At 40.2% G+C, this 15,086-nt stretch overlaps 1 protein-coding gene across 8 annotated transcripts in view; it reads right to left on the reverse strand.

The window, feature by feature from the left end:
* Positions 1-15,086, reverse strand: part of per (period circadian regulator) — an 84,904-nt gene that overhangs the window by 24,933 nt on the left and 44,885 nt on the right. For 7 of the 8 annotated variants that reach the window (XM_028321417.1, XM_028321418.1, XM_028321416.1 and 4 more), the window contains exons 9-10: positions 664-867; positions 92-320 (exon numbers count right to left, since the gene is read on the reverse strand). In XM_028321417.1, coding sequence (XP_028177218.1) covers positions 92-320; positions 664-867 — 433 coding nt within the window. Of the gene's footprint in view, positions 1-91; positions 321-663; positions 870-15,086 lie in introns of all 8 variants that reach the window. The other variant, XM_028321420.1, reaches the window with a different exon arrangement.

A 15,086-nucleotide genomic window follows, 5' to 3' on the forward strand; every position in this document is an offset into this window, starting at 1 on the left:
TAGTCGCCAAAGTCATTTTGCTCGGGCTTGGCGATTGCTATGGGCGTTGAACTACTAAAATTAATATTAAATCAAACTCAAAGTAACTTACCTGTAAGGATTAGACCTGGGCAGTCTCCCTTCTTTCACGATAGTCTCATACACCTGGCGCAAATAGCACATGTCTTCAGGGTGGTACAGCCTAATGGCGTCTTCTCCCACCAGGTCTTGAGGCAGGTAACCCAGGTAGGGCACCGACTCAGGGTCTATGTACTCCAGATTGCCGTTGGCGGCGTGGCGCATCACAAAGGGCACGGGTTTACAAGCTATCTCGTTTGGGACTGGAATTGGAAGAATATTTTGATCTTAATATCTATCAATTATATCCCGAACGATATAAAAATCAACTGCCTCAAGTAGGACTTGATTCCAGGACTTTCTCACGACTGCTTTGACTTTCGAGCAAGTTGTTTACGTTTAAGCTTTCTAATGTGTTTTACATTGTGAGGCGGTAACACCCTGAAATAATAACTAATTAAGAACAATACTAATCCAATTAACCATAAAATAACTTAATTAACTGACTGAATACGTCCAAGATTGGACTGCTTCTGAGTGATTACAAAGTAAGTAAAAAGTACGAGTAAAAGAAACAATCCAAGTCTGTTTTTTTGGAATGTGTACCTTTAAACGCCGAATAAAAAGGAGTCGCTTGGATGACCAGGTAGATGATGCCTCCGTCTTCATCGCTGACGTTCTTGAAGGTTAGTTTCAGCAGCACCGGCATGTAGGTAACCATGCGTTCTTTGACTCCGAACCCGGTGGTCAGGCCCCGGTAGCGTCTGATGCGGCAGACCATAGTCGATATGGCGTTCTCTGGTGCTGGAACTAAAATACAGGTTAAAATAATAGAGATGGGCCAAATATAGCCTGTAGGCCACACACAAACTTTCAATTTATAATACTCTTAAGAAAGGCCTTTGGAAATTCTCTCATTCACTCGACAGCAAATAAATCGCACCACCCGCGACGTGAACTTTAAAGATTTTCTTATAACACAATAATGGTGCCCCAACAATATTGTGTGTTATTTGAAAGCCCAATAAATATCCTTAAAGAAAAACACATTTAATTTCTTAATAAATGATTAACATATACCATAAATGTGACTTGAAAAAAGACCTCACTTTGGGTTCACCTCTGGGATCAATTAGACCAAATTTAATGGTTATAAAACCAAATAATGATCACACGTGTCCTCTTTAACAGATGGATAGCGATTAATCCCAACTTAACAGTTTTATAGCCATAAAAGTTGGCTCAAGCGTAACCATAGCTGGGCACCGTTAATCAAATAGTTAACTTCGTTAATCGTTAAACCGTTAATAAAAAAATTAACTTCGTTAAACGTTAAAACGTTACATTTAGCAAGATTTAACGCAAGTTAACGTTAATCGTTAATCCGTTAACACATGATAATAAAACAAAAAAGTAATTGTGCAAGGTTCAAATAATTTCGAAAGCTTGTATCGCGCACTGAATTTATTCCTCTTTTATGTTTGCGCTAGGAGTATGAAGAATAATTGTACAAAGTTTTGNATAGCATTCTTTCACCAATGTGAAAGAATTTTTGTGTCCTTTCAAGATTTTAAACTTTCGCGTTCCACTTCAACTAAAAAAGACACGGGTCTTAACGAGACGTTTATTAATGAGTTACAATATGTACTCACGGCTTGACGTTTCGGCTGCTATGCTTTTTGTATCCTTTTCATACAAGTATTTAATGTAATGATATTAAAACGACGACGACGACGACCGGCGTAGGAAGCAGACGTGTCGCGCGTTTTGCTCCGTAATATTACTATTTCTTAAGTATTCGTTGCGCAGTGTTAGACTTTATCACCAGAAAATAAAGTATATTATTGTTTACGGCGCGGTCACCTGGCTTCGCCCCGCGCGAGCGAGACGTCCAACGCTGACGCATGCAAAGTGATAGTGATTACTGAGAGGCATCTCGTTCCCTCTCGCGCGAGTGCGTATTGTGTGTGACAGCGAGCTCCGATTATCTGGTTGTGTCTTCACTCAGTGCAGGCGCACCCAACAACACGTTCACGATGAATAATAACTGTGCGGCCTGTCGTGCGAATATCGACAATGATGATTGCTTACAATGTTCGAGATGCAAGGACAATTATCACTATTTATGCCTCAACTATTGCACTTCCGACGACATCACAAGCGAACTTAAAGCTGGCTGGCTGTGCCCAAACTGTCTTAGTAAGCAACCTAAAGGCGATAACACGAATGACTTGGTTAGACCGTCAACACCTACGAGCCTTGCAGAAATAACGTTCGTTTCGACGCGTCGTAAGGGACAACAACAAAATAAACAAAGTATGGCTGCGACTTCTTGTTCGGAATGTGTTACTCGTGCTGAGTTAAGGAATATATTACGCGAAGAAATGAGACAGGCGTTGCAAGACAGCGTCACTGAACTCAACAAGACTTTAAACACTCGTCTTAGAGAACTAAATGAACAATACTCTGAATTAAAAACTGGAATCGATTTCATAAATGACCAGTTTGAATCTTTAAAATCGAGTGTTCAGACGCACACGGATGAGATAAAATCGTTGAGAAAGGAAAATGATTTTTTACGTTGTGAAATGATCTCGATGAATCGTCGATTGAATACAATGGACCAATTAAGCCGCTCCTGCAATTTAGAGCTGCAATGCTTACCGGAACATCGATCTGAAAATATTGTCAGCGTAGTCAAGCAGCTAGGACAGGTCGTCAATCATCCCATAAACGAAGCTGAGATCTTATATTGCTCGCGCGTCGCTAAAATGAACTCCAGCAGTACGAGACCGCGGTCTATTCTTTTGAGGCTGAGTTCTCCACGCATCAGGGACTCCCTTCTGGCGGCAGTAATTGGTTACAACAAGTCTCATCCCCACGACAAGCTCAACTCCAGCACCCTGGGTATAGATGACAAGAGGACACCCATTTTCGTGGCTGAAAACCTGAGTCCCGAGAACAAGAACATCCATGCTGCGGCCAGACTGCGAGCCAAGGAATTAAATTATAAATTCATTTGGGTTCGCGGGGGGCGTATTTTTATGCGGAAGTCTGAGAGCTCGGAATCTATTTACATTCGTGACACTGATATGTTGAAGAAATTAACTTGACTTAACTTTTTTTTTTATTGGTTTTGTTTTGTTTATGAATGTACTTGTCCTTACAACTGTATGAATGGCGTCTCTCAAAGTTTATTACCAAAATGTTCGCGGTATTCGTACTAAAACGTTAGATATTTACATTCACTCATCTCTATCTTATTTTGATATCATAGTTTTAAGCGAAACATGGCTACGTAGTGATATATTGGACTCCGAACTTTTTAACAATGATTTTTTTGTATACAGAAGGGATAGGGAGTCCAGCGGTTTTCATTGTAATAAGTCTGGAGGAGGTGTTTTGATTGCTGTGTCAAAAAAGTATAATTCATATAGATTGTCTAAGTTTGAGAGTATGTGCGAGGATGTTTGGGTGGGTGTGGATGTATGCATTAATGGAAAGATCGTTACACTTAAGTTTTGCTGTGTATACCTACCGCCACCTATTCAAGAGAGTATACTTACCACCTTTATTAATAATACTTGTGCTGTTTTGGAAAATGAAGGACCCACAATTGTATTAGGTGATTTTAACCTTGGCAACATATCATGGAAGGCAACTGATTCATCATCCTGCGTATCTTCTTTGATTGGCACTTCTAATGCTAATAGTAAATTGAATAACATTCTCCTAGACTTTATATCATTCACCAACTTCAAACAGTTCAATTGTGTTAGCAACCAGAATGATAAAATGTTGGACTTAGTGCTTTCTAGTGTTCCACTGAGCGAATTGAAACAATGTAATACTCCGCTTACAGGCATCGATTTGCATCATCCTCCATTACAATTTATACTTAATGGCGATATTGGGTCTTCTAATTCTTCTTGTTGTGATACAATCAACAGATATAATTTCTTTAAAGCCGACTATAATAGTATTGTTAACTGTCTTAGAGGTACAAATTGGCACGAGAGATTCCATAACATTGACAACATAAATGACATGGTAGACATATTTTACAGTACCCTACAAGATATCATTAAATCTCATGTGCCTATGTCCTGTTATCGTAGTCAAAGGTATCCTGTTTGGTTCAACCGAGATTTAAAACGACTGCTCAAGCAAAAAAACAGAGAGCAGAAATAACAGGAGTGGAACTGACAGGCAATCCCCTCTAGCAATGTAAGTAGACCAGTGGTTCACTCAGTTTATAAAAACTAGTTGCAGCGCCACCAATGACATATTCCAAATGTCACTATTGAAGAGTAACGTGCTGCGATAAAAATTGTGAATTGCAGTGTTTTTAATTGTAAGAAGAGATCTGAAACATCAAATCTTGAAAAGGACAACATTACATTCCATCGGTAAATATTATTTTATTTATTTCACATTAATTAATACACTAAATTTGCAAAAAACTAAATTTCTAGAAGTGTTGCCACTGGAATGACTGGAAAGCAAAAATTCCTAATTGTGTAATATTTTAAGGATAGTGTACTTATAACAATATAATCGAAATTCTATGCAAACAATTTGATACTGCCAATAGGTGTTCTCTTTTATGATATTTGTTAGTATTAATACATTATTAATAATCACTGATAAATGTAAATTCATTTATTACTTTTACCTCGACTGTCGGGAATTATTCATAATAACCGGCGATTATTAATAATTTTCAATTTATCACATTTACCCTGACATAATAAACGTGTTAAGTAAGTTCCCGCTATTTTACAGATTTCCAAAAGATCCAACTACTCGCAATATCTGGATCTTATTATATACTATAATAATAAACTTCTTACACAAAATTATTCATGCCTCCTTTGACTGTTCCTTTCTCTTGGAACAAATTAATTTTACAATTACGCGTAAGCATGTTAGAAGCACGCGATTTATTAAACCTTTTTCTCCTAAGCCTTACAGGAGTAATCTAGGACACTATTCACCTATGGACAGACTTCAGGATCAATTCGGAGTATTAGCTAAGTGTAGTGATTTGAATATATACACAAAGTTTAGTACTTTTAAAACTTGTGTTAATGATGTTCTAAATAATCATAGTTGTGGTTCCTCATTTTCGTAAAATGTTCGTAATATTTCGCTATCTACATTCATAGCTGTGCATATTGTCATCTTTGCTGGTGTTTATGCTTTCTTTTCTGGGTTTACTTTCTGGTTTTTACATTTCAGTCAGCGGTCTGATATCAAGCTGCATTTAAATATTATATTCTATATTCTACCTTCAGTCACTATTATATAAGACATGCAGTTGATATGCTGGATTCCTGGCTTGAATTAAATTCTTATATATTAACACAGAAATTTAATTGAATGTAGTTCAATTAAATTTTTGTGTTTTTTAATTTAGTCGATACTACGCTTCCACGCAATCTATGCACATGTCGTGGCAGCTTTTAATTAAGGCTACACTATAAACATGTATTGTTTTCAATGTTTTTTTTTCCTGTTAATTGTGTATGTCTTGTTAGCTGTCCTTAAATAAATAAATAAAAACACCCATAGTGTCTATTATGTATTGCGTGACGTCAACCGGTGAGCGCTAAAACGGCTGTCAACGTTTGTGTGACATTTCTCACAAGGTTAGGCCAAACCAACACGTGCAGCCTGCGTATGCGATGACGACCAGTAGGCCTAAGATACGCGCCGTCTTACTTTTATCGACGTCAAAATGTATGGGCAAAATCGATAAAATGGCGTGATAACCGCTTATCGCGGCGCGCATCTTAGGCCTACATAAGTGTATGAATTTGTAGCGGTGAGTTCACATCAATGTGTTCTGTCAATCTACAGGGTGTTAGGTAAATGGGTATATGAGCCGACACTAGCCCATGTTAACATAGGCATATAAATGGTATAGTGAAGTCAGAAATTTGATATCATGATTTTTTTTAATTTTTTTTTCATACAAAATAAATTTTGTAAAATCCGATTTGTATGAAAATTAAAATAATTAAAATGAAGATATCAATTTTCTGACTTCACCGTACCATTTATATGACCATGTTAACATGGGCTAGTGTCGGCTCATATACCCATTTACCTAACACCCTGTATACATCACATCGCAGTGATCGCCATTGCCGACACAAGCTGCATGCGTTGGTTTGGCCGACGCTTTAGTGTCTATTGGGTCGTCAACGCCTGTGTGCATCATAGTGTCTGTCATGTGTATGCAAAATAAATTATTTATCTATCTATCATGTCCATAGGTGGCGGTTCTGCGATCGCTGTCGCACCCGAACGTGCTGCGCTTCGTGGGCGTGTTATACAGAGACAAGCGCCTGCACCTCGTCACCGAGTACGTGCCCGGCGGCACGCTGCACCAGCTCATACAGGTCCGTCATAACTGCTGCTGAAAGGCTATCAGTTCATACAAAAACCGTTCTAAATCCGTATTCACAAGGGTCATTTTTGATAGAACGATTACTCGATAGGATCGCAACTCAGCGATTTGATGTCATTGAAGTTTTGTTACGTCGTCCCATTGAAAAACAGTTCTAAATCCGTATTCACAAGGGTCATTTTCGATAGAACGATTACTCGATAAGATCGCAACTCAGTGTTTTGTTGTCATTGAAGTTTTTCTACGTGAATAAGGCTACAGGTTGGTGCCTGAGACCTGTGGAGTTACAACGAAAAAGTTTCTAATGTTGCCATTGCTCTCACACAAAGTCAAGAACTCATGACTGTGACGTACACCCGAAACTACGTAAATAGCATTTCGGAGAAGCCATGCTGCCGGTTCAACGGCTGTTAAAAGAATCGCCTTGAATTGAGAATTTGAAACCATTGATAAATAATTTTAACTGTCTGGAGGATATCCGTTACCTACTAGAGATAGATGACGACGATGTATTGTATCCATTTAGGGACTTTATTTATGATATTTTAAGAATATTTAACAAACTTAAAAGATTATCGGTATAGGGGATTCCCTACTTTAGCGTATTTCAAGCATCGTCGTTTTGTCAGCGCCCGCGCAACGTCAACGCGGCGCTACACAGCATTAACGCAAAGTTTCTTTAGGACAGGTAACGCATCCCCCTCACCTCGCTATGCTTAGCGTTGCGTTGTTGTGCAGGTGCTGATGAGACGACGACGATCAAAAGACGTTTCATCATCATTATTTCAGCCACAGGACGTCCACTGCTGAATAAAGGCCTCTCCCAATGATTTCCACATGTTAGCCTTGCCTATTGGTAGCGGCCAACATCCAGCGCCTTCCTGCAACCTTTATGAGGTCGTCGATCCACCTTGTAGATTAGAGAAATGTATAGGGAGTCAAGCAAAGCGCCCGGGGAAAGGAGCCCAGAGCAAGTACCCGCGCGCTCTCCCGAGATTCGGTTCGTACGCCGTGAGGCAGGAAGAACCATGGGTGGCGGTCCACCTTGTAGGTGGGGTGGACGTCCCATGTTGCGCTTTCCGTAGCAGTTTAGTAACGTGTGGTGTTCACAGGACCCCGGGCGTAGCCTGGGCTGGCGGGCGCGGGCGCGGCTGGCGCGCGACGTGGCGGCGGGCGTCGGCTACCTGCACCGCATGAACGTCATCCACAGGGACCTCAACTCGCACAACTGCCTCGTGCGAGAGGTGAGTACTAAAGCCTGGTCCGTGAGCACGTAGAATTTTGTCCAATGACCCCAAGCTACCCATCCTTATCGCTCGCGCGTAATTATATTGCTGTCGCGACTGTGCGACTGGCACCCGCAGTGAGTGTACGAGCGCGACAGCAACATAATTACGCGCGAGCGATAAGGATGGGTAGCTTGGGGTCATAGGACAAAATTCTACGTGCTCACAGACCAGGCTTTAGATGTTGCTTTACTGTCCTCAATCAATGAGAGCCGTCGCAACTATAGCCAAATGGAGCCACCTGAAAATACGATAAATGAAATTGTTTTGTCTTACCTGCACCGCATGAACGTCATCCACAGGGACCTCAACTCGCACAACTGCCTCGTGCGAGAGGTACGTACTAGATGTTGCTTTTCTGTCTTCTATCAAATAGGACCATAGTATTCGGGGCTTATTCGCGCCCCTGGTGAATAACAGCCGTATAAACTGCCTCGTGCGCGAGGTACGTACTAGATGTTGCTTTACAGTCCTCAATCAATGAGAGTTGTCGCAATTCTGGCCAGATCGATCCATCGGCAAATGGCTACTTTGATTTGTCTTACCCGCACCGCATGAACGTCATTCACAGGAACCTCAACTCGCACAACTGCCTCGTGCGAGAGGTGAGCACTAGATGTTACTTTACAGTCCTCAATCAATGAGGATCGTTGGATCCCCTGGTAAATAATAGGATTTGAATTACACACAACGCCTGGTTCGCAAGGTTCGTGAAAACCAGCCCTTTACTGCACTCAATCAATGAGAGACGTCACAACTATGGCCAGATGGAGCCACCTGAAAATACGATAAATGAAATTGATTTGTCTTACCTGCACCGCATGAATGTCATCCACCGCGACCGCACAGCAATACAAAACTACCTGGTGCGAGAGGTACGTGCAACCGTGTCTTTACAGCCCTCAATCAATGAGGAACATAATATTCGAGGCTTGTTGGCGAAAGAACTGTGGCCTAATTCACGTATTATTTTTGACATAGTCAAAATCTTGCTGATGACGTTCAGAAGTAGTCTTATTGAAAAACAGTTCTAAATCAGTATTCACAAGGGTAATTTCGATTTGTCGTTGAAGTTTTGTTACGTGAATAAGGCTACTGGGCTTCCGCCAACGAGGCTGGGTTATACCTTTAGTGAAATAAAAATAATTTTGATTTAGCCTGTCGCTACAATTGAGAAAGTATGTGTTACGTCGCCACTGGTGACAATCGGGATTATTTTTCCCATTTATCCTCAGTAGCGACCAAGCCAGTGTCGACAACCGGGAATAGACGTAGCATTCCCCCGGCTTCGTCTGTTCAAGTAAAGCCCGGTCTCTGAGCACGTAGAATTTTGTCCAATGACCCCAAGCTACCCATCCTTATCGTTCGCGCGTAATTATATTGCTGTCGCGATTGTGCGACGCTCCCGCAGTGAGTGTCGTTTTTATACTTAACAGTTGGCACCCCTGGCGATTGACAGGACCTTACTCTACAGTGGCGCCATCTTGATGAGTGCAAATACGATAGTCCTCCTATCACTTTAGCGCTCGCCAGTTGGTGCCACTGTCTTCGCTACTAGCAAGTGGCAGGACCTTACTCTACAGTGGCGCTAACTGGTGAGCGCTAAAACGATAGCCTAAAACGCAGATAGTAGCTTTCCATTGACTAAACTTTTTTATTTCTTTTTAATCATAGATAAATACAATAGACAAAATGCATAGACAACGGTCTTATTATGTATATTAAGTACTATAGGTGGCGTTACTGGTTCTAATAGGATATTTTGATATCAATGAATACTAATATCATTACGCGCGAATTTCTACGTGCTCAGCGACGAGACTATAGCTTATGTAAGCGGTGTTAATGTGCGCAGGACATGACGGTGATCGTGGCGGACTTCGGGCTGGCGCGCATCGTGCAGCGCACCGCCGCCAGCACGCTCGAGCGCGCGCCGCACGCGCGCACGCGCAAGCGGTACACGGTACGATCATCATCATCAACAACAGCCCTTTACACTCCACTGCTTGACTATGAGCCTCCTCCACTATAGCGTTATACAATATACAGGGTGTTAGGTAAATGGGTATATGAGCTGACACTAGCCCATGTTAACATATGCATATAAATGGTATGGTGAAGTCAGAAATTTAATATCATCATTTTAATTTTTTAAATCAATAAAATAGGCCTAACCGGCTATCTCACACTATACGCCGATGATACATGCTTATTTTATTTTGGTCAATCCATCCATGAAATCATCACCGACGCTCAAAAAGACCTGGACTTGCTAAATAAATGGTTTCTACAGAATTTGCTAACAATTAATACACAAAAAACGTCATATATGATCTTTTCTGCAAAAAATAAAGTAATACCCAAATATAATGCGCTGAGAATAAATAACGTAACTATCAAAAGATCCTACCAGGAAAAGTACTTAGGGTTACTTATAGATGACAGATTAACTTGGAGACCGCACATTGACTATGTTAAATCAAAACTAACATCATTACTAGGAGCACTTCGAAAGATTTCACATTGTATTCCGAAACAAATTAAACATACTGTCTACAATTCCCTGGTAAAATCTCATTTGGATTATCTTATTGAAATTTGGGGATCTGCTGCACCAACCAATATTCATCCATTACAGAGAACCCAAAATAAAATTGTTAAAGTCTTATTCCATTATCCTTTCCACACGCCCACTAATGAACTATACGTAAAAACTAAATTATTTAATTTATCACAGCTATACAGATATAATACATGCATTTTGATTAAAAAAATTATAACTGACACTATTAAAACTAATATAGAAATAAACATAAAGAGTAATACACATAACTTAAGAAATAAATTTAAACTCAAAACAATAACGCCAAGGACCAATTACGGAACAAAAACTGTACTGTTTGAGGGAGCACAGCTATTCAACAGTTTGCCTGACGACTTGAAGGATTGTGAAAGTTTACATATTTTTAAAAAGAAACTTAAGATACACATAGCAGGCTAGCAGCTACTAGTACCAGTGGCTAATTTGTAACTTATTTATTAAATATTTTAGTATCTCATTATAAGTGAAATGTAAATTTCTTATGAGAATAAAGTTCTTTAAACCTAAATGTTTATACAAAATAAAATGTTTAAAATCAGATTTGTATGAAAATTAAAATAATTAAAATGAAGATATCAATTTTCTGACTTCACCATACCATTTATATGCATATGTTAACATGGGCTAGTGTCGGCTCATATACCCATTTACCTAACACCCTGTATATGTCACCGTAAAATTGTGAATTCCGTCAGATTATAATCTGACGTAGTTAAATTACAATCTAACCTAACCTAACCCACTGTTAGTTTACAATCTAACTCGTTATATTATAAACTGACAGAGTTCACAATTTCACGATGACATATACACAGTACAATACTCCTAATTATCTTATAATTATGTTCTTTATAGTGTCCGACCGAATATGAATTTTCAGCCGAAAACGGAAACGAAAACGAAGCTTCGGCTGCAGTCTCATTTTCGGCCGAAAACGAAAACGAAAACGAANTTATGTATTAGTCATAATATAGCAGCTACTTTACATGATATTTTCTTAACTGAAAACGATGTTGAAAGAGCTTTAAAGGTTCTGGACTGGAGAAAGGGCCCTGGTTCGGACGGAATCCCAGCTATTTTTGTGTTAAAATGTGCTGACGTTTTGGCATTACCTCTCACCTTAATTTACAACAAGAGCTTATCTACGGGTTTATTCCCCTCAGCTTGGAAAGAGGCTCTCGTCTTACCACTATTTAAGGAGGGCAATAGGTCTGATATAAGCAATTATAGGCCGATCTCAATCCTTCCTATTTTTGGGAAGGTCCTTGAGACGCTTGTATACCCTGTTATATATTGGCATGTCAAATCGCATATTATACCCCAGCAACACGGATTCGTCGGTTCCCGCTCCACTGCTACCAACCTTGCTTGCTATGTAAGTGATCTAGTTGCCGCTGTCGACTCCCGCGCCTGTGCTGATGTGATCTACACAGATTTCAGCAAGGCATTTGATAAGGTTGNTAGTTCTTTAATATACTTACCCAACATCATATGGTCCTAATCTAAACAAATCATGGTCTATGCGTATCTGAAAACAGATATGAAATACCTACTTATAAATACCTAAAATATGTAGTGAAATAAAATTAAAACAACAGTGAAATTAAAGGCATGTTGCCTTTTGACGTTCTTAGTTTTTGTGCGATCTACCAAATTATTTAGCGAACATGACTGTAGAAGTTTGGGTAGTACCCAAGTAAGTGGGTAGTACCCTAACTTCTACAATGGTACGGAACCTTTCTTAAGTGAGTCTACTTGATTCGCACTTGGCCGGTTCAAAATTGTAAGAAAACTTCATTACAGGTGGTAGGCAACCCGTACTGGATGGCACCGGAAATGATGAATGGAAACGTTTACGACGAGAAGGTCGACGTGTTCTCCTTCGGGATCATTCTTTGCGAGGTGAGTATTGCAACACAAATTGCAGGTATTTGTAGAGTATTTGTCAACCAGTTGGCGTTTTTGGAATGAAAATACTATAAGCCCTTCTAATAAGTATGTGTTCACTAGTTGGCGCCAATGCCGCACCGTCATAACCATTAGCAAGTGTCATAATATTACTTGGCAGTTGCGCCACCTGTTACTCCTTATTATGACAAAAGCAAGATATATGACTAGTCTGTTCTCCTGTCTGTTGGATCTAGTCTTTTCTTAAAGGTACCTTTGTTTGTCACCATAGAAAGTTGAACCTTAATTTCGAAATCCTCCTATGTTCTTCTGATTAACTTCGTTGCTGACAGTTTAACTTTCCCCCGGGACAAACTTGACCTTCATTGGTTGGGTTTTTTTATGGCGGTCAAGCTGTAGATCCTGGCTACACAGGAGTTGCAGCGGTGGGAACGAGTGTGTATAGTCCCGTATATGACTAGTCTCCAACTCCTTACAAAATAACAGTTCACAGAAGATCGCCAAACTCGCCAACCCCTTTTCATCACCCTTTATTTCAATAGTCAAATTATAATGTTTGTAATGGTTTAGATATGGATTAATTTTTTGGGGTAATTCATCTAACAGGGAAGTTGTATTTAGAGCACAAAAACGCTGCATTAGATCTATGTATAGCCTAAAGTCAGATGTCTCATGTAAGACTTATTTTATAAATAAAAAAATCTTGAACTTACCTTGTCTATACATTCTGGAGTGTTGTATATTTATAAAAAATAATATTGATAAATTTGAATACCCGTGAACGTCACAAAAATAAACTGTGTGTCATCGAAGCTAAAACTACTTTATTTAATAAGAGTTTCTTTGGAAATGCTCCTCGTATCTATACTAAAGTACCGGAATCCATAAGAGACATAAATGACTTTAACATATTTAAATTAAAGCTTATATTTATTTAGCGATTTAGATGAAATTTTTTATTTATAAAGCTTGTATATACATAATTTTAATTTTTAAAAAAAAATTAAAGCTTAAGGAATATTTAATTGACAAATGCTATTATTCGATCATTGAGTTTTTGACTGAAAAAATATGCTAAAGAATTTTATTTGAATCAATATAAATATAATATTATGTAATTAATCGACATTATTTTAAGATCAATTGTAATTTGCATGCTAACTGACATTAGCCAAATAGGAATGCACTTTTAATAAAATACTAACACCACTTATGTATTTACCCTATTTTATGAGCAAATAAATAATTTGAATTTGAATTTAGATAATCGGGCGAGTGTCAGCGGACCCGGACTTCCTACCACGACGCTCGGACTTCGGGCTCAATGAGGCGGCCTTCCGCGACAAGTACGGCGGCTGCTGCCCCGAACCGCTGCTGCGACTCGCCTTCATGGCCTGCAGCCTGGACCCTGACGCCAGGTGAGACACGGTACACCAGGGTGGCGATACCGGAAGGGAGATACTACACTAGAGCAACAAATATATAGTTCCAAAATACTGGACTGTCCTATCGATGACAATGACAGTGGGGCGCCACCGTCAATACCGAATCGCTGGTTCCGATTTTTGCCATGTTGGAAACCATATAGTTGAACGATGGTAGCGCCCCACTGTCATTGAGTTTGGTGGGACAGTTCAGCGTGGGTCATCTATATCAAGGGAGACTAGCGTCTTCTTCTTTCTTTTTGACAGTTCGTCGCTGACTAACTGACGTATCTGACATTTTTTTCGAAACTGAGTTATCTACACCATCTTAATCAATTTCGCAAGACGAATCGATCTGTCTAATCACCTGAAAATTTTGCAAAATGTCAGTTACGTCAGTTAGAGAGGCAAGCGACGAGTTTAGCAGCGAAGGGTAAATATTCAATTTAATTAAATTTTTTATTGTAAACAAAATAAATACATTAAACCAAGGAAAAACGTATCAGGGGAGTGGCACTATACCAGGGGGAATAACACTGTACCAGGGTAGAGACACTTCACCAAGGGAGACACTATTAAACTAGTGTAGAACAAATATACTACATCAAAGTATTCACCTACACCAAGGATAACGCGTTGCACCAAATTACACCATTGCGGGGCCTATCCACTAAAACCCGTAAATGGAGCCGCGAGTTATTGTCCTAAAACTGGACGTTCCGAATGTCCCATGTTTAGGACAATAACGAATGTCACACTCGTCCGCGTCTCTAGACTCTAACAGAGGAGACACATTTTCATCCGAGAAACTGCACCAAATACTTTCAGGGAAAATACTACATCAAACAGACACATTCCTAACTCTGTATTCTTTCCAGGCCATCATTCGAAGTCATGGAGGGCTGGCTGGAGCGCTTAGTCCGCCATCTCAGCGCACCAGCCGCGCCTGACACCACCTTGCTATCTGACATCTTGAAACACGCCGCCGAGTTGGAGCACCAAGCTCAGTGCAGCTGCACTTGCGATGGGAACGCTTGCAACGTCAGCGGGTGCGGCGGCTGCAATGACTGCGACGACTGCGGACGGAAGGAGGACGTGAAGACTGAGTGCGAGATTGTCAAGGTGAGTGGCTTATAGTAAAGCCCAGTCCGTGAACACGTAGAATTTTGTCCAATGACCCCTAGCTACCCATCTTTATCACTCGCGCGTAATTATATTGCTGTCGCGACTGTGCGACTGGCACCCGCAGTGAGTGTGCGAGCGCGATAGCAACATAATTACGCGCGAGCGATAAGGATGGGTAGCTAGGGGTCATTGGACAAAATTCTATGTGGTCACGGACCGGGCTTTAGTTAGAGCACCAAGCTCAGTGCACCTGCACTTGTGATGGGAAC

The sequence above is a fragment of the Ostrinia furnacalis genome, unplaced genomic scaffold (assembly GCF_004193835.3).
Source record: "Ostrinia furnacalis isolate ACB-3 unplaced genomic scaffold, ASM419383v2 OfSCF7532, whole genome shotgun sequence".
In the NCBI taxonomy this organism is placed as follows: domain Eukaryota; kingdom Metazoa; phylum Arthropoda; class Insecta; order Lepidoptera; family Crambidae; genus Ostrinia; species Ostrinia furnacalis.